The sequence below is a fragment of the Corvus cornix genome, chromosome 18, assembly GCF_000738735.6.
Source record: "Corvus cornix cornix isolate S_Up_H32 chromosome 18, ASM73873v5, whole genome shotgun sequence".
NCBI classification, from domain to species: domain Eukaryota; kingdom Metazoa; phylum Chordata; class Aves; order Passeriformes; family Corvidae; genus Corvus; species Corvus cornix.
The window spans coordinates 12151144-12178929 of NC_046347.1; the positions used below are offsets into that span (position 1 = coordinate 12151144).

At 53.9% G+C, this 27786-nt stretch overlaps 2 protein-coding genes across 2 annotated transcripts in view; one reads left to right on the forward strand and one right to left on the reverse strand.

Moving 5' to 3' along the window:
- DNAH17 (dynein axonemal heavy chain 17) overlaps positions 1 to 12395 on the forward strand; it is a 32824-nt gene extending 20429 nt beyond the window's left edge. Inside the window, 26 exon segments of the mRNA XM_039562436.1 lie at positions 236 to 397; positions 891 to 1124; positions 1312 to 1476; positions 1571 to 1666; positions 1759 to 1976; positions 2206 to 2413; positions 2595 to 2710; positions 2983 to 3175; positions 3289 to 3524; positions 3826 to 3945; positions 4451 to 4655; positions 5000 to 5164; positions 5292 to 5432; positions 5545 to 5715; positions 5884 to 6006; positions 6141 to 6334; positions 6445 to 6593; positions 6725 to 6852; positions 7114 to 7341; positions 7847 to 8038; positions 8640 to 8819; positions 9129 to 9311; positions 9989 to 10171; positions 10372 to 10515; positions 11023 to 11248; positions 11977 to 12395. Of these exon segments, the coding sequence (XP_039418370.1) occupies positions 236 to 397; positions 891 to 1124; positions 1312 to 1476; positions 1571 to 1666; positions 1759 to 1976; positions 2206 to 2413; positions 2595 to 2710; positions 2983 to 3175; positions 3289 to 3524; positions 3826 to 3945; positions 4451 to 4655; positions 5000 to 5164; positions 5292 to 5432; positions 5545 to 5715; positions 5884 to 6006; positions 6141 to 6334; positions 6445 to 6593; positions 6725 to 6852; positions 7114 to 7341; positions 7847 to 8038; positions 8640 to 8819; positions 9129 to 9311; positions 9989 to 10171; positions 10372 to 10515; positions 11023 to 11248; positions 11977 to 12224 (4608 nt within the window). The 3' untranslated portion in view covers positions 12225 to 12395.
- PGS1 (phosphatidylglycerophosphate synthase 1) lies at positions 11696 to 27769 on the reverse strand. Its single transcript, XM_039562592.1, has 10 exons — positions 27609 to 27769; positions 23748 to 23937; positions 23298 to 23375; positions 22302 to 22401; positions 21471 to 21660; positions 20968 to 21146; positions 19534 to 20067; positions 16051 to 16199; positions 13889 to 14031; positions 11696 to 12158 (listed from the first exon to the last, which is right to left on the reverse strand). The coding sequence occupies exons 1-9, from the start codon at positions 27767 to 27769 to the stop codon at positions 13912 to 13914; spliced, it is 1701 nt and encodes a 566-aa protein (XP_039418526.1). The 3' UTR covers positions 11696 to 12158; positions 13889 to 13911.
- Between the last annotated feature and the right edge of the window lie 17 nt (positions 27770 to 27786).

The following is a 27786-nucleotide window of genomic DNA, read 5'->3' on the forward strand; positions in this document are numbered from 1 at the left end:
CATGAGCACTGTGCTCAGCTGCTGACTGCAGCCACCAAAGGGGAGCCCAGTTCCAGCCGTGGTGAGAGGCACAGGGTGCACAACCACAGACCACCTCCTGCCTACTGGGAGTTAATGGGAAGGCAGCAAATCTCTGGTCTGCAGAGAATCCTTGCAGGCATGTGGAGCCCCCGGAGACACTCCCCCCACCCCAACAGTGGGGATACCCCACTCAGCCACTGCCGTTCTGCCCCAGGTTGTCCTCTGCTTCTCCCCTGTGGGCTCAACCCTGCGTGTGCGGGCCAGGAGGTTCCCTGCTGTAGTAAACTGCACAGCCATCGACTGGTTCCACGAGTGGCCGGAGGATGCTCTCGTGTCCGTCAGCAGCAGGTTCCTGGAGGAAACGCCAGACATCGAGGTGAGCCGAGACCCCAGCACAGCTGCTGTCGTAAGGCACTGGGGATCCTGGGCTGCGCTGGGCAATGAACTGCACCTCTGCTGCTCTCCATGCTTAGTGTGCCCAGGGATGGGGGTCTGGCGTGACCCAGGGGGCTGGGAACAGCAAGCTGGGAATAGGTCTGGGATAAGTTTACAGCTGGTTCCGGTGTCAGAGCCTGCAGCCCTGCGCTGTGCTGGTGAGGACAAACCTTCCCTTTCCATTCTGTCCTTAAAACACCCCCACAGGCAACAGCCTAGGGACAGCAGCTCCTCCCCACGCAGGGATGTCAGGGACCCAGAGCTGGGCATGGGAACCAGCACCAGTGTCTCAGCCCTGCATAGTGCTGCTGATTAAAAGGGTCACTTTGCTCCAGCCTCTGGGGCTGGACACATTGCAGGAGGGCTCAGTGCAGCCACTGCACGTCACTGCAGCTGCCTGCTGCAGCAGGTCCCTGTCTGTGATCTCTGTGCAGCCAGAGGTCAAGGCCTCCATCAGCCGGTTCATGTCCTTCGTCCACACAAGCTCAAAGGAGATGTCCAAGACCTACCTGGCCGTGGAGAGACGCTATAATTATACCACGCCAAAGACCTTCCTGGAGCTGATAAAGCTCTACCAAAACCTGCTGGCAAGTAAAAGGAGCAATCTCTCTGCCAACATCGAGAGGCTGGAGAAGGGGCTGACGAAGCTGCGGAGCACAGCATCACAGGTGGCTGCCCATAGCCTTTCTCGTGCATCATGCCTGTAGTAGGTCTGGCACAGAGGGAGACAGCAGGCACATCCCTGCAGGATGGTCACAGTGTCTGTCCCCAAGCCATACCAAGACACTGCTGCTCCACCAGGCAGGGCTTGGCAGGATCAGCCCTTTTATCTGCTCTGTTTCTTCCCTCATTGAGGTGGACGACCTGAAAGCCATGCTGGCACTCCAGGAGATAGAGCTGAAGCAGAAGAACGAGGACACAGACAAACTGATCCATGTGGTGGGTGTTGAGACAGAGAAGGTCAGCAAGGAGAAAGCCATTGCTGATGAGGAGGAGCTGAAGGTCGAGGCCATCAACAAGGTGCAAAGTGCTGAGCTGGTGTCCAAGGTGGGACAGGGCAGCGTGAGCTCTGTGGTTACAGCCACTCACCCCATCCCATGTCCTCCCTCCCCAGATGGTGGCTGAGAAGCAACGAGCCTGTGCAGCTGACCTGGCAGAGGCAGAGGTGGTGCTCTCCGCTGCCCGCGAGGCCCTCGACACACTCAACAAGGTGGGTGACCTGTCAGTGGGAAGCAGGTGCCCAGCTAGTGCTGGCAGCCCTGGGCTGGGGTGGTGCTCAGTGGCCCTGCGGTCCCTTCCCAGTACAACCTGACGGAGCTGAAGTCCTTTGGGGCCCCACCACCAGAGGTAGTGAATGTGATGGCAGCTGTGTTGATTCTGACGGCCGAAAAAGGCAAGATTCCGAAGGACAAGAGCTGGACAGCAGGAAAAGTCAAGATAGGAAAAGCGGACACTTTCCTCGCAAGCTTAAAAAACTTTGATGGGGAAAACATCCCTGAGCCCTGTCTCAAGGCATTTGAGTGAGTCCACGGCTGGTTCCTGCCCCTTCACAGCCTCTGCCATGTGCTGCCCTGAGCAGGGAGGCCAGGGGGGACCCTCACCTGGGAGCACAGCAGCCTTTGGGGACAGGAGTGGGATCCAGGTGTTGGCACTTCTCTCCCACCCTGCCACCCAGAGGCAACCCAAGTCCCGGGAGGAGCGGGATGGGCCGTCGGCAATGCCATAGCGCGGCGTGTGCTCCCGTTCCAGGCCATACCGGACAGACCCCGGGTTTAACCCAGAGTTCATCAAGTCCAAGTCAACGGCCGCAGCAGGGCTGTGCTCCTGGTGCCTCAACATGGTCCGCTTCTACGAGGTGCACTGCACGGTGAAGCCCAAGAGACAGGCGGTGGCTGATGCTGATGCCGAGCTGGCAGAGGCACAGCAGAGGCTCAGTCGCATTAAGAGCAAAATTGTCGTAAGTGTGTGTCCCCACAGCCCCCAGCCACAAGCCCCCCAGTCACCAAATAAACAAATGCACTTAATGAACCCAGAGCCCAGCCCAAGAACTGTGCTGGGATGGGGCTGCTGTGGAGCTCCGGGACCATGGAGCCTCCCATCTGGGCAGGGAGTAACTCTGGGGCTGTTCTCTTCCAAAGACCCTGAATGCAAATCTGGCGACTCTCACTGCTCAGTTTGAGAAAGCCACAGCAGAAAAGATCAAATGCCAGCAGGAGGCTGATGAAACCAACAAAGTAATCACCTTGGCAAACAGGTACCATGCAAACGCGGGCTCCAAAGCATCAGGGCAGGCTGCTGCTCCCTGGCATCGCCTGGTGCCCGTGACACCAGGGCCATGGGAGCAGCAGAGCCCCCATATCCTCCCCAAATTAAAAAATTCTGAGATGAATTGGGCAGATATTCATGGGGGGAGGCAGCCATGGAGATGTTTGGTGACAACGCCCCAGGTCACCATGGCTGAGTCCCCAAGCACCCCCTGCCCAGGTCACAGCACCACAGCAGCCACCATCCCCTCTGACCCCCTAGGCTCATTGGGGGCCTGGCGTCCGAAAACGTCCGCTGGGCTGAGTCAGTGGAGCAGCTCAGAGAGCAGGAGAAGACACTGTGCGGGGACGTGCTGCTGGTCTCCGCCTTCGTGTCCTACATCGGATACTTTACCAAGAAGTACAGGGCTGAGCTGATGGATCAGCACTGGATCCCCTTCCTCAACGGGCTGACGGTGAGAGGCCACAGGTTCCACCCCAGAGTGCCTGGGGCCCCTTCCCCCATGCCCACCAGCACCAGGGGCTCCCACCCCTCTGCGGCCAGGCACCCAGCAGCTCCTCCCTGCAGGTGCCCATCCCCATCACCCCTGGCCTGGACCCCCTCAGCCTCCTCACGGACTCTGCCGATGTGGCTGCCTGGAACAACCAGGGGCTGCCCAGCGACCGCACCTCTACCGAGAACGCTGCCATCCTCTGCAGCACCCAGCGGTGGCCACTGCTCGTGGACGCCCAGCTGCAGGGCAGCAAGTGGATCAAGAACAAATTTGGAGAGGACTTGCAGATCGTCCGCCTGGGCCAGCGAAGGTGGGCCAGGGGCTGTGGGGTGGGCACAGGCTTGAGCTGCACCAGCCCCCCCTTTCCCTGCCATTGAAGGGTGCAGAGTCAGGGCAATCACGTCCCCCATCAGACCCAGGGCACCCAAGGGTAGCAGTGCTGATGGTGTACCTGACACCTCCAAAAGCTCTGTGGCAGCCGGGAATGGCAGAGCACAACTGGGTCCCAATAGGGCACAGTGGGTGGAAAGCACCCCATGAGCCCCCCACAGCAGCCCAAGCCCCCCACAGTGCACAGGCCTGCCACACAAACCTCCCCTCTCCCCTCTCAGATACCTGGACATCATTGCCCAGGCAGTCTCTGAAGGACAGACACTGCTGATCGAGGACATCGGTGAAACGGTGGAGGCAGTGCTGGACCCGCTGCTGAGCAGGACCACCGCCAAGGGCAGGTCGGCACATCCCAACGCTGAGGGGTTTCACCTGCCCCAAGCAGCCACTACTGCCCCAAAATGCTGGTAGATGCACCTTCACTGTGGGCAGCTTGGGAGCCTGATCCTTCTTTTGCTTTGGCCATACCCCGCAGTGTTCTCCAGAATGTCCCACGGAGGACACCTGTACTGAATGTGGTCTTTCTGACTGTTTTGGTCCTTGGCATCCAGTTCATTTAGTGATTTAAGAGCACGCTCCTTGGGACACCTGCCATAGCTCATGATAAGCTGGAAGGGGAACTGGACCCCAGAGGCCATGGGGGGCTGTGGCAAGGCAGTCTCCTGCTCCTGTTCCTCTATCCTTGCCCTGCCAGGTCTGGTTTGGTACTTCTGCCCTTGCTGTGCCTCTTCCCAACCAAAGAAATTCATCCCAAGCAGTCAGGAACAGCACACAGGCTGAGGGCATCTGTCTGTGATGAGTTACCACCCAGTGTGTGGGGATTAATTTGTTTAATTAACCAAACAGATACATTAGAATTGGAGATAAAGAAGTCGAGTATAACCAGCAGTTCCGCCTAATCCTGCACACCCGATGTTTTAACCCGCACTACAAGCCAGAGGTGCAGGCTCAGTGCACTCTCATCAACTTCTTGGTGACACGGGAGGGCCTGGAGGACCAGCTCCTGGCTGCTGTGGTAGCCCGGGAGCGGCCGGACCTGGAGACCCTGAAGGTACAGACCTGGCTGCTGGCTAGAGGGGTGGGAGAGGCCGGGGCACTGCAGAGGTTTTGGGGCAAGGGAGCATGAGAGCTCCCCTCCGTGTGCTCACTGCTGTGTGCCAAGAGCCAAGGAAGTCATGGCCAGACCCTGTAGCTGCAGGTCCCCCACTGCCCCCCGCAGCCAGCACTGCCTGGGCACGCTCATCACTTCACCCTGCGGGTGATGGTGGGTCCCAGGAGGGGCCACATCCACCTTCCCCTCGCACCAGCACACTGGTGGCCGTATGACAGAGTGACTGGTGCCAGCACCTTGTCATGATCTCTTGAGTGACACATCCCTGGGTGCTGCTGTCGCAGGCAAACCTGACCAAGAGCCAGAACGAGTTCAAGATCAAGCTGAAGGAGCTGGAGGACTCACTGCTTGCCCGGCTGTCGGCGGCTGGGGGAGATTTCCTGCGGGACACAGCGCTGGTGGAGAACCTGGAGATAACAAAGCGCACAGCCAAGGAAATTGAGGAAAAAGTAAACATGCTCCCTGGAGCTGGTGTCGCAGGCAGAGGGACAGCTCGGCTGGGCACCCAGCAGGAGGGTGGGCACTGCTTTGATGTATGACGGGGTTCCGGTAACACCCAGCCCCCTGCACCTCCAGGTAAATGAAGCTAAAGTCACTGAAGTACAAATAAACGTTGCGAGAGAACACTACCGGCCGGCAGCGGAGCGCGCATCCCTCCTGTACTTCATCCTGAGTGACCTTAACAAGATCAACCCCATCTACCAGTTCTCTCTCAAGGTAGATGGGGAGTGAGGAGGGAGAGAGATGTTTGCAGGTGGGACAGAGCTGGGGGAGCACGGAGATCCAGTGTTTCAGCTTTCACGCTGATGCCTGCTGGGATCTTCCTCAGGCCTTCAACGGGGTCTTCGAGAAAGCCATCCAACGTGCGACTCCCAGCGATGACACCCGGCAGAGGGTGATCAACCTGACGGACCAGATCACCTATCAAGTCTACGTGTACACTGCACAGGGCCTCTTTGAGAAAGACAAACTCATCTTCCTGGCCCAGGTTGCCTTCCAGGTAATCCCTGCAAATGTCTGGGGCTCCTGCTGTACAACAGGCATTCATGTGGGTTTAGACAGGTTGTTCTCTTACTCTGGTGCTGCTGTTGGATGCTCCTAGCCTCTCGCCCCTCATGCCGGGGCTGTGGGCATTGGGTGGCTGTGATGCTGCACTCCCAACTTCCAGGTCCTGGCCATCAAGAAAGAAGTGAACCCAGCAGAGCTGGACTTCCTCCTGCGCTTCCCTTCCAAGGCTGGTGCCACATCCCCCGTGGACTTCCTGCAGCACCAGGGCTGGGGTGCCATCAAGGTGGGTCTGTGCAGTCCCCCACTGTGCCAAGGCAATGCCAGCACAGCCCCTGGTGCAGCAGGTCCAGGGTCACCTGCAGGGTGAGGGTGAGCAGAGCCTAGGAGTGATTTAATCCTTCTCTGCGGGACCTGAAGGCACTTTCAGAAATGGAAGAGTTCAGGAGCCTGGAGAGCGACATTGAGGGCTCGGCAAAGCGATGGAAAAGGTTTGTGGAGATGGAGGCACCAGAGAATGAGGTGTTCCCCATGGACTGGAAGAACAAATCAGCCCTGCAGAAGCTGTGTGTGCTGCGGTGCCTGCGCCCTGACAGGATGACCTATGCCATCAGGTATGCTGATGCCCAGCACAGAGCTCTCCTGCAAGAGCCCCAGAGTGTCACCACACCAGCTGCAACCAGTGACTGTTCCCAGCTCACAGGATGATTCTATTTTTCTGTAGGAAATTTGTGGAAGAGAAGATGGGAAGCAAGTACGTGAAAGGAAGGAGCATTGACCTCTCTGAGGTATACAAGGAGAGCAGCCCCTCCACGCCCCTGTTCTTCATTCTCTCCCCCGGCGTCGACCCGCTGAAGGATGTGGAGGCACTGGGTGAGGCATTGCCCACCCCAGACTGGCACCAGTCCTGACGGCCATAAGCTGCTGCGGGGCCAAGAGGCCAGAACCGCACAGCCCCAGCTCAGTACTGATGCTGATAATGACAGCACACATTCCCCTCCCAGGTACAAGGCTGAATTTCACCATTGACAACGGGAAGATCCACAATGTATCACTAGGGCAAGGCCAGGAGGTCGTGGCAGAGCACGCCATGGAGGTGGCAGCTGCAGAGGGCCACTGGGTCATCCTGCAGGTGGGTGGGGGACAGTGGGGCGCACCACAGGTGCACAGCCCTGATGGCAACCGGGCACACCAGGGCACAAAGTCCTGCCAGCATCCGGGCACACCATGCATGGTCACCCCATCCCTGGCGATGGCAGTGACACTGCCTGGGCTAGCTGGCTGTACCCAGCCCAGGTGCTGTTGTGTTGCACTGCACCTTCTCCCTGTGGAGCCACAGTAGGAATCTGGGGGGGAGGTGAGATTCACAAGGTCCAGAGGGTTTCTTTTGCAGAACATCCACCTAGTGGCCCGGTGGCTGGGCACACTGGAGAAGCTGGTGGAGCAGCACAGCCTAGCCAGCCACCCCGAGTACCGACTGTTCATGAGCGCCGAGCCGGCCCCCACCCCTGAGTCGCACATCATCCCGCAGGGGCTGCTGGACAACTCCATCAAGATCACCAGCGAGCCGCCGACAGGCATGCGCGCCAACCTGCACGGAGCCCTCGACCTCTTCTCCCAGGTACCCACAGCTGCCTCCTCGGGACCACTCTGGGCAGCGTGTGCAGCTCATCCCCTCCCAGGGTTCCACAGGCTGAGCACCTTGGGGGTGTCACTGCTGCCAGGGACACTGCACCCAGAGCCAGCCTCTGCCAGCACAGCCTCCTGGAGTGCCCAGAGCCCCCCTCTGCCAGGGGTTTAGGGGTAACCAGAGCTGCCCAAGGGTTTCCAACACAAGGAAGTGCCAGGTTGCCAGTGCCTTTCCTGAGGCAGAACCTGGAGCTGCTGCAGCTTTGCCATGAACAAGCTGCCTCAGCCATCAGCAGGGCATTGGGGTGTGAAATCCAAATTCTTTCATAAACAAATGAGTGCAAAAATTACCAACTAGAAAATCATTAAAATACAATTGTATGCCTCTTTTTTTCTAATAAACACCTTCAGTTCTCTTTTGCCTATGAATGTTCTCCACTAGAGGGGCATCTGATAGTGATATTCACCTGCAACCCACCCTCACTATTCCTCCACAGGAGACACTGGAGCAGTGCAGCAAAGAAACCGAGTTCAGGTGCATCCTGTTTGCGCTTTGCTACTTCCACGCCGCGGTGGCCGAGCGGCGCAGGTTCGGTACCCAGGGCTGGAACAGGCCGTACCCCTTCAACAATGGCGACCTGACCGTCTCTGTTAATGTCCTGCACAACTACCTGGAGGCCAACCCCAAGGTGAGGGATAACAAAGTGACCGCTCCTCAGCACAGCACACACTGCAACAATTGGCCTTTCTTAGAACATTCACCAGGTTTGCAGCACAAACACCGTCTCATGAAGAAGCCCAGGGCTAGGAGCAGTTCCTCCCCTGCTCCCTGCACACTCAGGCAGGGGAAGGGGATGAGTACTCAGCCCAACTGAGCTGGGTGGGAGAGGCATCAGGCACCAGCCAGGACAAGTGCCTGCCCTGGCCCATGCGCCTGCCCTGACCCGTGCCTTGCTGATTGGTGGGTGGTTCCACTAAAAAGCAAAGCCCGCCCCAAGAATGCAGGTGCAGTGAGCAGGGCTGAAGTCTCACCTTTAGACCTGCCCTCACAGACATGATCAGTGCTGGTTGGAAAAAAGACAGGATTCAAACCACAGATGACTGTGTTCATACTGGAACAAGGAGAAATCTGTGGGTGATCAATAGACACCACTCTTCCTAAGCTTCCGTGGGTCCAGGGACTGTCACCTCCCTGCACACTGGACAGGTCAATCCTGGAGCCATCACTCCGTGGCCCTGCAGTTGCATGGGGAACTCCTCGGGAGTCCCAGCTCGAGCTTCTCCCTACAGGTACCATGGGATGACCTCCGGTACCTCTTTGGTGAGATCATGTACGGGGGGCACATCACTGATGACTGGGACCGCCGGCTGTGCCGCACATACCTGAGCGAGTACGTCCAGCCCGAAATGCTGGATGGGGACGTGTCCTTGGCTCCAGGGTTTATGATCCCTCCCCGCTTGGATTACGAGGTAAGAAACATTGCAATTTGCTCTGGATAAGTGCACGAGTCCAAGTTCCCTCTTGCCCACCAAGGGGAATGTAGGGAAAGAGTGTCAATCCCCTGGAAATGTGCAGAATTGCTGCAAAAGTAATTCCTGTGGTTGAGACGGAAAGGGAAAAACTTGGCTGAGACACAAGTTAAAAAAGAGCCTCTGTGCGCACAGAGGCAGGTGCTGCGAAGGGCCCCGAGTGTGGTGACGGGTTTTCAAGGTTGCAGGGAACTTTGGGCTCCTTTGCCTGTACTTCCAAGCTAACGCTGCCCCTGACCCTGCGCTCAGGCCTACCACCAGTACATCGACGACAACCTGCCAGGCGAGAGCCCCCACCTGTATGGCCTGCACCCCAACGCAGAGATGGGCTTCCTGACCGTCACCTCGGAGAGGCTCTTCCGCACAGTGCTGGAACTGCAGCCCAAGGAATCCGACGCTGCCGGAGGCTCAGGTACCTCCCGAGAGGAACAGGCAAGTCAAGTCCTGTCTCTTTATGGTAGAAATTAACTGATTTTTTTAAGGTGGGGGAAGTAATTACAGTGGGAGAAAAACCTCTTAAGGGTGACAACTGAGAGGCTAGAGAGAGGGGACACAGACACAGGCCCAGAGACAAATGAGAGAGCAGGCCCCATAGCAGCAAGGCAGGGATAGCTGAGGGAGGTGACTCCAGCCCAGCCAGGCTGTGCTCACCGGCCTGGGGATGGCGGCGCACACGGCACCGAGGCAGCCGGCAGCACAGTCAGGAACCTCAAGCCCTGATGGGGCCAAGATGCCCCGCTGGCAACATGTGGCCTACGTGGGGCTCCTCAGCAGATGGAGCTGGCTGAGGAACCTCCACTCATGATAGCAACTACAAAAAACAAAGATTTAAAATAAATTTTTTAAAAAATCATCCTCCTGACTGCCTGGATTTTACACTTGAATTTCACAGCCTCCATGGCCTCAGGTCTCTTACCCTGGCTATCAAAAAAGAACTACAGCTTTTTAAGACCCAAGAGCAGTTAGTAACAGAATGGAGCATTAGTAACAGAGGAGGAGGTACAAAGAAACACCAGGGCAGAAAAAGAAAAAATCTTACCAACATCATTAAATGTGAACCTGCAGCATTTTTCTCTGGGTAAGAGCCGTTTATGGCATTCTCATTTCAGGTGAAGTCAGTCCTGGATGAAATCCTTGGGCAGCTGCCAGAGCCATTCAACATGGAGGACATGATGGCAAAGGCAAAGGAAAAAACCCCATACACTGTTGTAGCCCTCCAGGAATGTGAAAGGATGAACATCCTGACCCATGAGATCAGGCGCTCGCTGAAGGAGCTGGACCTGGGACTGCAGGTACACAGCACGCAGCTGCCTGGATCATCTCCCAGTACTTCCAAAGTACTCTTTGCCTTTGCTGCAGCTCTCACCCATCAAGCTGTGCCAGCTGCAGCCGGGCAGCCCCAGCCTTCTGCTCCCTGAGCCCACACACAGCCCTCTGCATGTCCCACCACTGGCTGCAGGTGACACTGCCTGGACTTTTCTCTTTTTCAAAGGGAGAGCTGACAATTACATCCGAGATGGAAGAGCTGGCAAACGCTCTCTTCTATGACAGCGTTCCAGAATCGTGGACACGTTACGCCTATCCCTCCCTCCTCAGCCTGGCAAGCTGGTATGCGGACCTGCTCCTGCGGATCAGGGTGAGCAGAGCGTGTGTGACAGTCAGAGCTTGGGGCGCGAGCAGGTACCCCAGAGACCAGGACTCTCCCCACCAGTGCCCTGGTTTATTGGTATCTGGTTTATTTCTCAGTATTGATTTAACCAGCCTGAAGTACCTGAAAAGGGCTGTTACCCCAGGCATGGGAGCACAGGTCTGACCAGGGTTCCCATTACAGTACACCACTGTAGGAAAAGAGCATCAGCTCCCCCCCCATTACAACTCTGGGTGTTCCATAAAAAAAAATGAGTAAAACTGGCTTTGTTAAAAAATAACAGCATTATTTTCTGCACTGTGAATTCAGGGTTTCAGCTTCATTGCTGCAGGGGAATCTGCTGTTTATTCCTCCCACACCACTTCCAGCCAGTCCCCACTCTGCAAGATCAGCTGAAGCTTGGGTTAGGCACAGCAAAGCATCAGCTCTGTCACAGTGTCCTGCAGCTCACAGCACACCCTCCACCCCAAAGGACTCTGCTGGTTTATTTTCCAGGAACTGGAAGTCTGGTCAACAGATTTTGTGCTGCCTGCAACAGTGTGGCTAGCGGGATTCTTCAATCCCCAGTCCTTCCTCACAGCCATCATGCAGTCCACAGCCAGGAAAAAGCAGTGGCCACTGGATAAGATGTGTCTGGCAGTGGATGTGACCAAGAAAATCCGTGAGGACATAACATTTCCCCCTAGAGAAGGCTCCTACGTGCACGGGCTCTTCATGGAAGGTAAAAACTGCATCTCTGAGATGTTTCAGACATGCAGCAGGCCTAGCTCAGCCCTTCTCCCTCGTGCAGCCGAGCAGTGCTGGCACTCACTGGCCGGTCTGCTCTGCCCCGCGCTGGAGGCAGCTCAGAGCAGGGAGCCCGGGCCCCACCTGGCTCCAGGCTCGGCCGCCAGCTGAGGGCAGCACTGCCCGGACCACGCCGCCTTTCCAAACCGGACACTCGTGTTTAGCAATTCAGGCTCCAGCTCACAAGCCCCAGGGCTCCCGGAGCTACAGGGCTCTAGTGATTACGTATGTCACATTCTCCTTTGATGCTCGAGTAAGACAAATTGAGAAACTCAAAGCCATAGTAATTACTGCTAATGAGAGGGAAGGAGGCAGTTCAGCAGAGCAGCTGAGGGGTCCACTTGGACAAAAGCAGAGAGCACATGGGACAACATGTGATAGATGCCACCACGGCCAGTTACCCTAAACTCTGTAATTCCCATATAAAGCCGTGCTGAAGGGAGGGGTGGGGACAGAATTTATTCAGACATCCCACACACAGTAAGGCAAATGCAGTCCTGGGTCACAGTGAGATGAGAACATGTCAGACCTAACCACTGCTGAGCCACTCTACCCAACCTTAACCTTTGAGCTCCCACCCATCAGTAGTTCTGCACAAAGCCCCTCCAGCGAGAAGCCCCGGGGAAGGTGTCAGGGTGCCCTGACGGCGCTGTCACGTTGCAGGTGCGCGCTGGGACGTCCCCTCGGGGTCGATCGCCGAGGCGCGGATGAAGGAGCTGACGCCTGCGATGCCGGTCATCCTGCTCAGAGCCATCCCCGTGGACCGCATGGACACCAGCAACATCTACGAATGTCCCGTCTATAAGACACGGACGCGAGGGCCCACCTACGTCTGGACCTTCAACCTGAAGACAAAAGAAAAAGCTGCCAAGTGGGTCCTGGCTGGTGTGGCTCTGCTCCTAGAGGCCTAGACTTCAATGACAATGGAAAACAGCAATACTTTTACTTGTAAAAACCTCCAAGTTGTGTAACTCAGTCTGTTTGATTGTACCAGAACCATTTTAGCAAAGTATCAATAAAACCAGTGCTGGAAGCGCTGCCCTGTGGAGCCTGCTCTCACAGCACACAGGGTTCTCAGGGCAGATACTGGTTTTCCACTGGCGGTTTCTGACGTGGTGCTGGTGGGGAGCCAGACCACCGTGGGAAGCCAGACAGAACAACTGCACACAAGTGCCTGACTCCTTTCCCTCTCCTGGCTCTCCATCTTCCCACAGCTCTTTGTGTGATGGCTCAGTGTGAACTGAGCAGAAACTCCCCACACTCCTGCACGGAGCATGGAGTGTCTGGCTGCAGCAGATGGGCGAAGAAAAGTGCAGGTGTGGTCCAGTTCACCCACACCCAACCTGCACCGCCCAGAGAAGGTCCAGCTGCAAACAGTTTCCTCTCTGAAGTATGTTATTTCTGTTTCTAGGGTACGGAACCTACTCAGCCCTCTCTTCACAACAAATAATTTGTATCAGCAGTAACACACATTAAGGTGAGTAGATTTGCCAAGGCTGGTCCCTTTGGCATAAAACAATTCACCAAAATCCCACCCTGTGAAATATTTACACAATTACTTCTGAAGTACAGTTACATGAAACTTCCCTCACAGCTCACAGTCAGACAAGACCCAAGGGCAGGCACAGAGACCAGCTCATTTCTTTATAGAGCAGCAGTATTTATAATCAGTTACGACTGAGTTTCATGCTTACTGACAACTTTTTTCAGGTGCCAGAAATCCTGTTTGTGGCACTGCCAGATCAGAAACCCCACCAGTGACACAGGGCAGCCCCACCCTGCACTCCCACACATTTTTACCTGGCTTCCAACTACCTTCTTTGCAGGATGTTATGGTTCAAGCCTCCCACTTCCATCCCAAACCCGCATCAGCACTAAAAGTCTTCTCCTGCCCCTCCACAACTCATGAAAGACACTTGTAACATATCTGAATGTGAAGGAACCAGGCAGACCCTGCTGAGGGGGAGGCCAGAGTTAGGTAAGTAAAAGGGATATGGGAACACGCAGCATCCTGGGCACACGAACAGTGATGCCAACTGCACAGACTGTGCACGGCACAGGAACAGGCCAGAGCGATGTCCTGAAGCTCACAAGGGCTCGAGTCATGGGGCAGTTGAACAGCCAGGAAACCCAGGACACCACAAAACAGAAAAGCAAAACCAACTGCCCGTGTTAACTACAGAGACAAAGCAAAGCCCTGACTGGATACAGAAACAAAACATCTTAAGTATTCCAGCAATGCTTTCTATTGGCTGGTCAAGATAACACAAACACAGTCTCTCTCTACAAAACTCTGAAAGGGACATTTCAGAAATGGGATTTTTATTTCCATGCATGGAAAATACCCCTGTACGGGTTCTTTGTCAGTGGCCCTTCCAGAAATTCTAGTAGATGAAACCCAGTCTGGACCTGAGCACTGATCCCAGTCCATGGCAGCCAGTACCCCAGAGGAACTGAGAAGTGCCTGGTTTTCCCCACATCATCTGCATGTCCATCATCTTTCTTTCATGACAGAGCACTGCAGCTTAACACTGCAGTCACTTCAATATAATTCCCCATAAGGCAGCAAACTCACCCAAAGCAGCAAATTTTCTTCTTTCAAAAGAAATTCTTGATCAGAGGTGTCACCAGCTTCACCCACAGCTTCACGTAACGATTTGGCTGCTCAAACGTTGATGTTGAGACCACTCCTGAGCAGAGGTAAAGCTGCTCTTGCTCCTGAACAGGGAAAGAAACATCATCTCAGTAAATCCCAAGTGTCAAATTATATAATGGTCTTTCAGAGAAGCAAATTCTCAGATAAAGCTGACCAGGGATCTTGCCACAAGTATGCATCATTTCTCGTCAAGAATTTGCAATTTAAACTCTACAGAGAACAAGGGTAGAGGGTTTTGCCTTTTTGTGCCCCACAGTTGCAAGAGTTGAGCTTCAGTTTCAGAAAACTCCTCAACTCCAGGCTGTAACTGCCAGAAAAGGAAACCTCACCCAACCCTCCTGGGACTGGCTCACACGGCTCTTTCTAGACACAGCTCAGGCGCCGCGTTTGCAGATGAATGTGCAGTCGTGATCTCAGCTAAATTACCAGAAACACTCGGGCCCCCACAGCGTGCACCCAACTGCTGAGGGAGGAAATGAACCACCCTGCTGATAACATGCTCACAGCACGTGAGAGCAACGCTTTGGTCACAGGTAAGCGGGGTTTTTAGCACAGTCAGATTTCAGGATCTGCAGGCAAACAAGGAGCAGAACAGCTCCTGGAAGTTCGTTCATCATCTTTTTTTATAATTGAAGCTGTCACAAACAGCAGAAAATACTCTGCACTATTTAAATTCAGGGTGGAACAGGGAAGCAGGAAACAAGTACTGGAAAGTAACACCAAAAAGCTGAACCAACAACAGAAGCAAGACATTCATCTGCCAATTCACTCCAAGAGCTATCATCAGCCCTGCTGTGAGGATTCTGCTCCACGACCATCCAATATGCTGAGGTCCGAGCGCTGGAGGCAAGGCCAGTTCCCTGAATCAATCTCAGTTCATTCAGAGAAGCACCCAAAGACACGCAGACCACTCACATTTCTTCCCAAATCTCAGCACACATTTTTAAAATGGAACTGAACATTACACAGGCAAAGTGATTTCATGGCAGCATCCCAGGAACGGATTAAGTCTTCTAAAAAAGACCACAGAAAGTAAACACCCAGTCCATCTCAGAATCAGCTTCCAGCAATCGGGAATGGTTTAAAGCCCTTTGAATGAGATCACTGCAGCCCTGTGTGAGAAAATTCCTTTGTGTCACATTTCCATTGATTTTCCCCTTCCATTAGAAACAAGCAGAGGCAAGATATGAATTGAAATACTCAAGCAACTCTTCCAGTAATAGAATTGGTTTTGATTAGATACACTCTGACTCATCCCAGAGAAGAGCCCTGATGCAAGAGGGCAATTCCCATTGATCTTGCAGACAACTCTGCCAGCACCTGCCTCACATAGTGCATTTCTGAGGTCTCCAAGTCCCACAGAGGCACCAAACTGATCTGCTTTGAAACAGAACACTGTAGGAGAAATGACTTGGGACGCTCAGTTCCAGCAGAAGATTCAGTCAAGACAGCTGGAGAACCAGGCAGGATTCAGAGCAGCAGCAGAAGTGCTGAGCATTCCAAGCTGCCTAATTAAAACAAAAACAGCACAAAAAAATCCTGGGACATTGAATATCAAGTCACTTAAAAACGTTTGTGTCAAGATTATACAATGTTATATTATTTGTCAAGATAAGAATTTTGTCACAGAACTTCACGGGCAACCCAGCCAGTCCAGAAACCCTCTTCCAGTCCAAGCTCAGACATTCCAAGAGCCCGGCCTCCTTGCCCCAGAACCTATCACGCCCTGGGCAATGCCCAAATGTTGGGGTTAAGGCTCAGAGGTGCAGCGTGGCTGGTGAGCAGAGGAGCCAGCAGATCCTCCAAACGCTCTCTGCGCATCCAGCCCTGAGCACTCCCAGTACCCGAGGTCACTGGGGACATGCATTCCTTCCCGTTAGGGCCTCATTTCCCAGCACTGGGTACTTGCAGCAGGCAGCTCATCAATAGTCACTTCACTGACAGCTCCTCAGGACTCCCCATGCTCCAGCAGCTTTTGAGTTATTGTAGCTGGAGGTTTTTATTGCCACTGCGTCATCAGCATTCCCTGTGTGACCCAGAAGTACAACATCCCCACGGCATCCCCAGAATCTGTCGCTTACCTGATGGAGCTGCTGCTGCAAGGCTTTATTTTCTGTCACTATCGCAACCTGAGCTTCCAAGTCTCGATGAACTGATCGATATCCAAAATTTGGAGAGCCAATCAGGGTCAGGCAGGGCAGGTCACTCCCGGCCAGGTACAGCCAGAGGCCTGCAGGAAAAATGAGGAAGAGAGGCAGTGTGACAGCTGAGGGAACAGCCAGGGTGGGCTCACACGGTCCCTTCACTCAGAGTGAATTAAATGCACTAAAGGTGGATTACAGATTCTGTGCAGGACCTCGAGAGCAGAGAGCAGCCCACCAGGGCCTGCAGGGCTGCGACGCTGCGCGCGGGGTGCCCTGGCACAGCCCAGATCCAGGCGTTCTGACTGGGAGTGCAGCACCCCCAGTGCGCCCCACAACAACCCAGAGCAAGTCCCTGCCACTGCATTAGAGGCTGTTTTGCACCACAGTGAGTTCAGAAACGCTGAGAGAAGGCAAACAGGTTTTCAGTGAAGAAACCAGCCCCAAAGCCCCAGGCAGACAGGCTAGGTCTGTCCAGCCTGTCCCAGGGCCAGTGACCAACCCCCATCCCGGGACATGAGGAGGCATCTCCCAGCTCTGGCAGGTGAATTCACATGCCACTGAGAAGAGACGCAGAAGAGAAGTGCAAATTATTTCACTCCCTCACTTCCAGAGGAGCCACCAGGGATGAGATCAGACTCTTGCCAGGGCACCTGGCCCCCGCCGCCACTCACCAGCACAGCTCCCACAGCTCTGCCAGCACAGAGAGCAGGCGGGACAGAGCCCAGGACAGGTTTTCAAGGGAAAGATGAAAATATCACATTATTCTCAAGCACACCACTGCAGCAGGGCAAGAAGGAACAGCCACAGGAGAGTCAGGACTGCTGCCAAGGAGAGGCTGCACGGCCACTCTGCACAAATGGAGCCAGAAAGCCTTTGCTCTCCTCAGCACAGCCCTGGGTGAGTCCCTGGTAGAGGCTTATCCCCGTGGCTGGTCACATACAGACTGCAACAAAGAACCCGTAGCATAAAAACCACCTCGGCCTTAAAATAGCAGCAGGTTTCCTAACTCAGCCCCAGAGCAGTTCCAAGAATGCCTTGAGTAAGATGCTGCCGATTCACTGCCAGTTCCTGTAACCTCCTCCCCGCCCCCACAGCACACACTCACAGAGCTGGCACTGCCCTAAAGCCACGGCACCTCCAGCCCCCGCGGGCTCACCCCGCCACAGAGGGGCTGAACAGCCCACCACGGGCTCTGGGAGCCACAGGAAAGCACCCACATGGCACCGAGTTTTGGCACGTTCTGCCACCAAACAGAACCCTGCCAGGGGCTGTCTGGTGCCTGACCAGCCAAAGGCTGGACCTCTGCCCAAGCAGCAGCCATGACGAACAAGTTCCTCGCCTTCTCAAGTGTCCTGTGGCAGTCCCACAGCCTTTACAGGTCTCTGGTTTCACAGCCATCTGGCAGGATCTGCTCAAACAGTGACTCACCTTTCCAGCAAGGGGAAGTGCAGTTTCCCAGCACCAGTCAATAGCAGTAACAGGGTTTATCTCACGGCACACAGCCACCTACCTGCCCAGCTCCCTGCCACAGGAACCTGCTTGGAAGGCACTCTGATCCCAAGGGATGTACCCATGTCACCCTCAACACCACACCCAGGAAAGCGGCAGGTAGGCTTTGGGATGTCACAGTAGGACAGCTGCTGGCAGTCCTGCTCACACGTGCATCCCATCTGTGCAGTGCTCTGCTATACCTGCATGGTGCTGAATGCACCCAGGAGAGACAACCCTGGGAACACCACTGGACACTGTGCATGCAGATAGGAACATTTTACGGGGAGTGGGGGGGGCCATGCAGCACAGCCACAGTGTTTGGGGTATGTCAGCGAGATGCCATGGGAGACTAAAGGGTGTCTCATGTCGCAGCCCAGACAGGAAGCACCAACAGGCACTATTTGCTGCTGGGGATCCCATGTCCTTAGTCAGGAGCTAGGCTCCATGTGCTCCTTGTGCACATGCCCTTCACATCTCCAAGGCTTCCTCCCTTCCCTCTTCTGTCCTTGTCCTCTCTGCCACATCACGTGACTCCTGCAGAAGGAAACGAGGTGAATCCAACATGTGCCAAGGGCAGAGCACACCAGAGGAGGAGCTGCACGCTGATCCTCCCAGCACTCTGAAGGGGAGTGGAAACAAGGCAGCAAATGTCTCCAACTGTCCCTCCTGCTAGGCAAGGGAGCGGCTGAACTCCCAGCCCTGCATCCCTCCCCAAGCGAACACCCCACAGTAGAGAGCCCAAAGCGCTGTCCCACGAGGCCCGGCTGGCCCAAAGAGGACCAAGTGCACTTCGGTAGCTGGGAAAAGCAGCCCTTGTTTCTGGGCTCAACTTAGCCAAACCACATCCCCCTGGGACTTAGCAGTGTCCAACAAAGGCAGAACCTGGGAACCACAGGTCGCTCAAGACACAGGACATCCCAGGCAGGCAGGCAGGGACCTCTCTTGTGGTGACCTGCATGAGATAAGGGTTTTCCCTGCATTCCTGATCGTGCTGGGGAGGGGCATGACACCCTGAGATCTGTTTGTTATTTCAACACAGAGGCAGCCAGTAGCACCCAGGAATTTTCAAGAGTCAAGAGAAGGCCGACTCTGCAGCTTTCCCTCTGACCACCTCTGAGCCTCCCTCTGAGCACCCCTGCGAGAAGCAGGGAGCCATTCCCACTAACAGCTCTCTTCAAAACAGGAATGGCTGGAGCCCCAGTGTTCCAATCACAGCCCAAATGCTCCAGCCAGAGCACCCTGCTGAGCTTGTGAGAGCTGGGCATAGTGTACTCAGCAGGAATCCAGGGTGTCCCAGAGAAGACCTTGAGGGCAGCGTTCATTAACTCGCTGCGTATTAGTCCATATTCCTTCCTCAGCCCCTTGCCCTCTGGCTGCCCTGACTCCCATAAGCACATGCTGCAGTTCCTCATGCACTGCATCCCCTGTGTGCTGTGAGCTGGTGCAAATCCCCCAACACTCACATCGTCCCACGCAGACCTGCTGCTGGGAAGGCCCCAGGAGCAGCTCCCCTCCAGCACCTGCCTCAGATACCGCTCCAGGGTCCCCAACGGAGTCGGCACTTCTGACTGCTGAAACCAGCCCAAGGGATACAAGAAACTGCACCACGGCACTGACTGCATCATAAACACATCCAGATGCTTCCCTCCCTTCACATCACGTTTCCCATCCAGGCAGTGCTTCAGTGCCACCATAGGGACAGCTCTTACATCATCCCTGTGACTGTATCAAACCAGAAATCCAAAGGCAAGGCATCCCCCAAGCGATCCAAACCCTCCAAGTTTACACAAGTAAGTTGTTTGAACTTTGGAGGAGTTTTGAAGGTTAAGCCCAAACTGGCACCCAGCCAGCCCCTCACTCCTTTCGCAATCCAAACGCGCAACTCTCGCGCACCTCTGAACAAGCCCCCTTGCGATAAGGGCATCTTACCTTTGGCGTGGAACGTCCACCCGGCACGGGAGTACTCCTGCAGCTGCACCCTCTCCTGCTGCTGCAGGCAGCAGACCTCGCTGTAAAACTGATGTTCAATGTAAACGTAGGCAGCAGGGATGGCACCTGCCACCCCTTTGGCACCAAAAAATCCATTGACCTCTGGCGAGGCCAGGAGGATCCGGTACTCAGCCCTTGTACCCAGGATGAGGTCCATGTAGGCCTGTGTCAGGTTGAAGTAGCCAGTGGTGAGGTATATCCTGGCATCCCGCTCCGCCTCGGTCAGCAGCGTCTCTGTGACCATCTCATCTATTTGAATCCCAAAAGGTTTCATTTGGATTAAGGGATAGATCCAGGTGTCAGGTTCTGGTTTCAGACTCCCAGATGCTTGAGAGCCTTGCTGGGATATCAGGGAGCTGCCTGCCTGGCTGCTGTGGAAAGTCTTTGCATGAAGGAGCTCCTGCCGTGTCCGGGCAGAGTTGATGACCTCCATGACCCTCCGGTTGGCAATCTCGCAGTAAGCCACTTTGTCTCCTGCAGGAAAAATCAGAGAGATGGTGTCTGAGACCTACAGGCACAGAGCTATGTGTCATCTACTACACACCAGGAAAAACTACTGACAGGACACGGATACAGCAGCAAATAGGAGCCAACACAGAGTGCACATAACTCTTCTGTCTTAAGGCCCAAACCAGCCGTTTCAAGGTGGGCAGAGCTACATTACAGAAGAGAAATGCTCAGCAACTGGCAGCAGCTGGAAAAATCCTCTGAGAAGGGAAAGGACAAGGGCAAGGCTACACTGACAATCAAGAATGAGCTGGAACACACAAATAAACTCCCACCCCCAGCCTGAACTTACATCACCCAGCAGTGCAAGGCCAGGACAAAAACTGATGACGCAATCAGCCTGGCACATCACTGCCCTTCTCTGCCCACTTTTACGCTTGTTCCCAGTCTTCCTGAACCAATTCCCATTTGATTCCCAGAACAAACTCTACTACAAGAGATTCATTGCCAACAACAGCAGCACATTCATGAACCCTTCAGAACGTGCACGCCCAGAGCACCTGGAATTGCAGCTGCTAATATCAGAAAAACTTCTCTAAGGAATGAAGTTCTTGTTTAAGGCCAAAAGCAGCACATTTACGAGGCAGCACTAAGACGGTTGCAGAGTTCCTTCCAGCCTCTGCACACCCTGCCAGATTAGCCTGTGACAGCCATTGTGCTGGGAAAACTACAACAGACCCAGTCCTGAAACTCAAGTAATCTTGATTTTAATACTGGATGGCATAAAACAGGACACTCCCTGTGTGAAGAATGGTCAGACACCCAGCATTTCCCAAATGGATGGAGTCCAAGTCATCCTTAAACCCTGGCTGTCACTCGTCTCCTCTGGATCCCATCACCCAACCAGGTGAGACAGCTCCCTCCTACCTTGGTACGGGTGCACCATTCCCTCCATCATCTGGACGGTATCATCCTGCTGTAACTGCAGGGACACATCTCCAATCGCGTCCACGAGCTCCGTGAAGAAGTCTGCGATCTCAGGGGAGTCCCGCAGCAACACATAGCGGTCCTGACGATTGGTGAAGTACAGATCACTCAGGTTTGCACTGAAGAGAAGGGGAAGAGCCGGGTTCAGAGCATGGGCACAAGATTCTCAACCTCCCAGCCCAGGCTACAGGCCACACTCTGGGATAGCTGCACCAAAGCACAAATTGGCCCTTTCCTTTGCAACCTCAAAAGATTTTTCCCTTTAAGAAAGACTCTCTCATCTGAGAACCTCATGTGGAAGAACTGTGGTTGCTCTCCCACCTTAGAAGAGCATTGATAGGATCATGATGGAGTCCGCATGTTCAGACAACTCTGGCAGCACAGACACCCAGCCTAAACCCCAGCGAAACGATCCGCACCAAGGCTGGACGCAGCAGACTCACCCACTCAGGATCACATTGTCATCAAAGAGATAGACCTTGATGTGCTGCAGCCCAATGGTTTCATTGAAACGCTCTGGAATCAGGAGCCGGAGAAGTCCACGCAGGTTTGGGGTGTGGAAGAGGGACACACGGACTTGCTCGGGAAATCGCTGCAGCAACGGGATCAGCATTGTCCGAGAATTCTTCCTGCCTGGGACAGAAAGGGAGTTTCACACAAAGATCACACAGACAGGACACAGCATGACACAGGTCTTCAGCCGGTTACAGGGTGAGCACCCATCCCATCCACTGGCACTTCACATGTTTTCCCTTTTCTCTTTGTTTTTTAAACCACTTTCATTTGCACTATGTCAATACTGAAACTGACATCCAGAATCAGTCACAGGGCAGGTCTGACACTTTTCAAGCTTCTTAACCAAGCCTCACCAGCACCAGTAACATGTCTACAAGAGTCACTGCAGATGATCACATGTTCCTGATTTAGTGTGCTGCTGCTTCCAACAATTCCCATTCTCCTTTCAAAACGAAAATGTAAGCGAGCATGACGGGTAAGGGCAAATGCACTAACAAATGAACCAAGCAAGACTGCACAAGTTGCACAGAGCAGCTTGGCCCTTCTTGCTCCTACTCCCTAATTTTGGAAGAAAAGCTGCTCAGCTTGAAGATTTTCTGGGAATATGCAGCTCTGGAATATAAAAGGCTGAATACTGAAACGTGCATACTTTAAGCAAGTAGATCCAATTGGCCAAGACACCTATTCTGAAAAGAACTGTCTCTCTAGCCTAACAGTAAAATCAGGCTCTGACAAAAGCAAAAAGTGGCAATTCCTACCCCGGGAACCCCTGGTGTAGTCAAGGAGAATGGAAACTCTGAGGTCGGGTGAGCCTTTTGCTTGCAGTGATTTCTCCAGTGTTTCTTCTAAGCAATCCACCTGCAGAGAGAGTTCTCTCTTCATTACAAAAGTAAATACACTTTCCAAGGGAAGTGCTCAGCCGCAGGAGACCATGGCCAAGACAGCTCCCACGCCCGGATGCGAGTCCTTCCTCCTTGTGCCAAGCACAGCCAGTTCAGCCTTTGCATCTGCCAGCCTGGCAGCCTCTGTCAGCCTAAAGCCACAGATCAAAGGGCCTCAGTTTTACATATCCACATTCTTCAGGCCTCCCAAAAGCAATTAAAGTTAGCAGAAAAAGTCCCAATATCATTCCCAAATAACAGACTCCCATCACCAAAGACTAACTTTGGTAGGAATTCACTGCAGTTTTATTCTTTAACGACAAGGTTGTTTGTCACATACAAATTCAAATCCTGTGTGCAAGCCCAGACAAAGTTGGGCACAAATCCTGTGCAGGCTCCGTCTACCTTTACCCTGCCAGGGCATTTGCTTCCTAACACCAGAACCTGGCCAAGGCCAGGCTTCTCCCTAAAGCCCTTGGGCAAAAATGCTTTTGTTTCCAGAGGAAAGAACAAAAAAAGGCAAATATCATGAAGCAAAGTTGACCTCGGTCTCAAATGCAGAAAATCAATCCTTCATCTGTTTCCTGCACCTGGAGCACCACACACAGCACTACACACCCTATAGCTCAAATCCCGCTCAAGAAAAATGCCAGGGAAAAATAGATTTCTGTGACCTGAGTTTTACAAAGCCCCCCCGAGCACTACGAACACCAGGCCAGTCCCTTCTGAGAGGCCCAGGCTAACTATTCCCTGAAGAAGTGCAGCAGTTCCTTGGCTCCATACCAGACCTAAACCAGAAGCGCCACGTGCCTCCCTTCCACATCCCTCCCCTGCATTCCCTTCCTGGCCTTCCCAAACCCTTCCAACACTCACCAGCTCCTGCTCAAGGAGTCCTGTTCCAAGGTACAATGAGGCCATCACCACCCGCTGCTTGGCTGCTTTTATCTGCACCTGGGAGTAGCAATAAACAAGCTCAATTTCACACAGGGTGTCTGGCCCTGAGGAGCCATCAGCCCAGACGTGGCGGTGCTGCACTCCCTGGGGAGGATGCCTTCAGCCACATCTCTGCACTGGCTCCCTGGCCTTGAGGGAGGAAAGGGTAAAACATGGATAGTGACGACATAAAACATACAGGGCTCTGTGGAGCCACAGCAGCACCATTGCTGCATCTAAAATTCAAGGAAGAAACTAGTGCTTTCTGGGAAACTGAGGAACTCATTCCCTGCAGCTAAACCTATTCCATACGAGAGCAGTTACCAGGCAGCAGCTGCAAAACTGGGATTGTATCAAAATCATTCTCACAACTTGGAGCCCACGCCTTACCTTCAGGAGTTCATAGAATTCCGCTGGGGATGAAAGCACCTTGACATGCGAGCTGGAGATCCCAAACTCTGGGACCAGATTCCTGATCCACTGGAACCTGTGCGCTCCTTCTGGACAGAGCGAACACGGTGGGGCTGTGATCACTGGAATAGGAGGGGTGAGCAGTGGGGCCAGAAGCAGCCATGATGATCTGTGCAAAGAAAGATTGAGAAATTATAGTGAAACCTTTGCTTCCCAGAAAGCCTCCAAGCAGGTAAAGGCAGAGCTGCAACCAGGGCCAATACATGGCATGGATCCACAATGGCAAGAATGCCCTTCCCTTTCCATAATCTGATCTGGATCACCAAAAACAAATGTGGGAACAGAAAAATGCAGGCAAAAGGTGGGAGAACAGATCTGAACAGCACCAACTCCTTCCCTGAGCTGGCATGGAGATGAGGGAAAACAACTCCTTCATCAGGACAACATGGGAGGGGAAGGAGGCCAGGAGCTGCAGAAAATGAGAGTGGGGACACTCAGGTGTCTGGCAGTGCTGTGGTGGTACCACCTGTACCTGTAACCAGCCACTTCTGAATTATCTCCATCACACACGCATCAGCTTGGACACGACCAAAACTCCCTTCATGCCAGGCTTTGTTCTCAGCTGGGCTAGAGTTGTTCCCGTTTCAGGTTTAAAGATCACATTGCTTTAAAGCAAAAAATGCCTCCATCCCTCAATCTTATCCAGAAATAGATCTACAGCACACAAGGTGCCCAAGTGCAAGCCCCAGCAAAGGCAGAGCAGTTGCACCCCAAGAATGACCCACAAAAGGAGCGACTATGTCCCAGCAGGAATACGCCAAGAGCCACAACAGGGATCCATCCCTCTCTAGCAATGCCAGAAGTACAAGAGAGGGTCACAACTTCCCCTGCAAACCTCACAAAAGCTGTGAGGGAAACATCAGGAAGCTCATTCTTCAAAAAGAAATTTCAGAACAAGTTTAATTTCTCTGAAGTCACTTCGGGAAGAAACCAGCTTAGTGCCAGCATCACGCAGGGGGTGACAGGAAGCAAGCAGCAACTTCTCCTCTCCGGAGGTTTCACACATGCAAATTCATCCAGTCATAGAACGACCCTTCCCGCAGGAGTCTGTTTGCATGACAAAACCACATTACAACACAATTAGCAGCAGCAGCTCCCATGAGATCCAGGAATCCATGAGCAAGGGACTGAACTGCATCCCTGAACCCGACAGGAACCGTTCCATTCTGCAAACCCCCCTCATGGGAGCCGGGCTCCTTGGGATGGAACTGGGGTGGCTGGTCTTACCCTGAGGACCACCAGGTCCTCAGGCCAGCAGGCAGCCACCACCATCCTGTGGCCCATCCTGATGATTCCATGGCCACCACACACCAAGAAGAAACTTGATCACAACCTTTACCAGAATTTGTTACAAGGAACTTTCGGCTTTTTACCACAATTCAGAGTCCAAATGACCACAGATTCCAGGAAGATGATTTCACTCATCTGGTTCATGATACAACCCTGGATCTTCACAAGGTTTCCTAACATCCTTACAAGGAAACCAGTTCATAGTGGAGTTTCCTGGAAAATCCACGAGTTTGTCACTGACTATTCATCAACACCAAAATCTGAGTCAGTCGGTGCAGGAATTCCTGGGATGGTGGGTTGTAACAGATCATGTGGACTGGGTTCAGTCTGAATAGCCAGAAGTGACAGAGACCACCAGCACAGGCTATTAAAAACAACGCAAATAGTGCAAAAAAATTAAAGCAGAGCAGAAACGCAAGACATACCACTTTCCAGGCACATTCTCATAAGTCTCTACAGAACCTGAGCGCAACCTTCACACACCTTTGCTCACCTCAAGCCTCACAGGCCACACACAGAGAGCAGATTCCCACTGTTCCATCAGTGCAAGGGAGCACGGCACAGAGAGCTACAGGAATTCACCCTGAATCCAAAAACACGGGGTTTTAAAACCCAGCAAATGCTCAACCCACAGAGCAGTGGCACAGCCAGGCTCTAGCCTAGCCCCGTAGGTCACAAACAACATCCTCTGGAATTATTCCCAGGGAGGAAGCAGTGGCAAATTTTATGTATTTTACAATAACAATCAACAGAGATGAATATCGTCCTCATTATCCCATTGGTCAATCCAATTACACTTCCAGAAGCCAGACGAGCGACCAAGCAGACACTTTCCAGAAACATGATTCCCAGAAGCCATTTTCTGGCAAGGACTATTGGAATTGTGAGTCCAACTGCACCTGCCTCCCTGCCCGTGACCCTGCACCTGCCTGCCTGGGGCAGCTCCGAGGGCAGCTCTGAAGGCTGCAGGGCAGTGATGGTTGTGCTTGGAGCATCTCGGCTCTGATTGGAATATGAACCTGCAGCACCAGTACTATTTGGTTTGAGCCTTCAGATTAATTCTGTATAGGTCCATTTATCCCCACTAATTCCATCCTCCAGATTTTTCACTCCTTAAGTAATTTACAGTGTGTCTACAGTGACACGCTGAAATTCTGAATTTTACACCTTATTCAGTGTTGAGAAACTATGGCTTTTAGAATTATCAAATAAATCCGTGTTTTGCTCCAGCTACAGAGCCACCGGTACAGCAACTGGCTCCCAGAGCAGCAGCTTCTACCCACCAGTGACTGACATCAGCTCAGTGACCACCCGAGTACAACCACTCCTTGCAACCACGCACACATAACTATGAGAAACCATGTAACATTATGAAGAAATCATCAAAATTCCACATTGTGACAAACCAGGTTTCAGAGGAACAGAAAATGGACTCAGGGGGAGCCCTTTCCATGTATTCCACATCACTGAGTTAACCAGAAAGAGAAAACGGAATCAAAAGGAACTACCTCAGAACAAAAAGTTGAACCTAAATAGAAACAACGGGTTTTTTGGGGTTTGTTCTAGTTTTTGAAATGTAGGTTTGGTACAGAAACTCACAATGGAGCTGAAACTCTTATTCACTGTAAAACCTCATCTGCAGAGCCAGAGGTGAAGTGAAACTGCGGGACACAGTGCTGTCCTTTCACTCACACACACATCGCCACATGGGGGGATCTACAGTGCTGCTTTGAACTCAGTGATTGTTTTCCAGGGCTCGGCCTAATTTATCTGCCCTAAAAACACTGATGAGGCCAAAAGAGAAGTGTGGAAAGAACTCCCTTGGCGTGAACAAGAACACAGAGCAGACTGACCATCCACCTCCTCCAGTACCGCAGTGACAGCCACGGGTCACTGCCGCCAGTCACAGTCACCGGTGACAGCCACGGGTCACTGCCGCCGGGCAAGCGTGTCCTACCCCTCATGTCTCTCCGCCGGACGCAGCCCCGGCACAGACGGGACTGGCACCTGTTTCGGCCCCAGCCCGCGGGGGGATCTCGCCGTCCGCGACCACCCCGGCCCGAGCGGGTTATGCCGAACACCCAAACCCCGCCGGTGCCGCCCCGAGGGCTGAGCTGCACCTGTGACAGCCGAGGGGAGCCGGGCCTTGGGAAAAGGAGATGTCGGCCAGCGCCTGATGACAGGGGGAGACAAGGAAATAGGAAATGAAGGGGAAATAACGCTCAGCTGTTGCCCTAAGAGCGATCGGACAGTGGGGCGAGCTAAAGGGGGCTGCGGGAGCAGAGCCGAACCCGCCTCCGACCCCGGCCTGGGGGTACCGGGCCGCCCCTTTACCCCTACGCAGCTTTTCCAAGGGGCTGGGCCGGGCCGGAAAGGGGAAGCGGCGAGCGGGGGGTGCCCCGATAACGCGACACCGACTGCGGGGCGGCCGAGGGCTCCCGCTGCCTCCCAGCCGCGGGGAGAGCCGGCGGGAGCCCGGCCGCTCCTTACCTGCGGGTGCGGCGGTCGCGACCGCGGGAGAGGCGGTCGGAGAGGCGGCCGAGCAGCGCGGTCAGGCCGAGGCGGCCCCGCGGCAGCCAGGCCGAGAACCGCCGCCACAGCGCCGCGCCGCCCGCCGCCATCGCCCGCGCCTTCCGCTTCCGCGCTGCCATGGCGACACCGCCTTCCG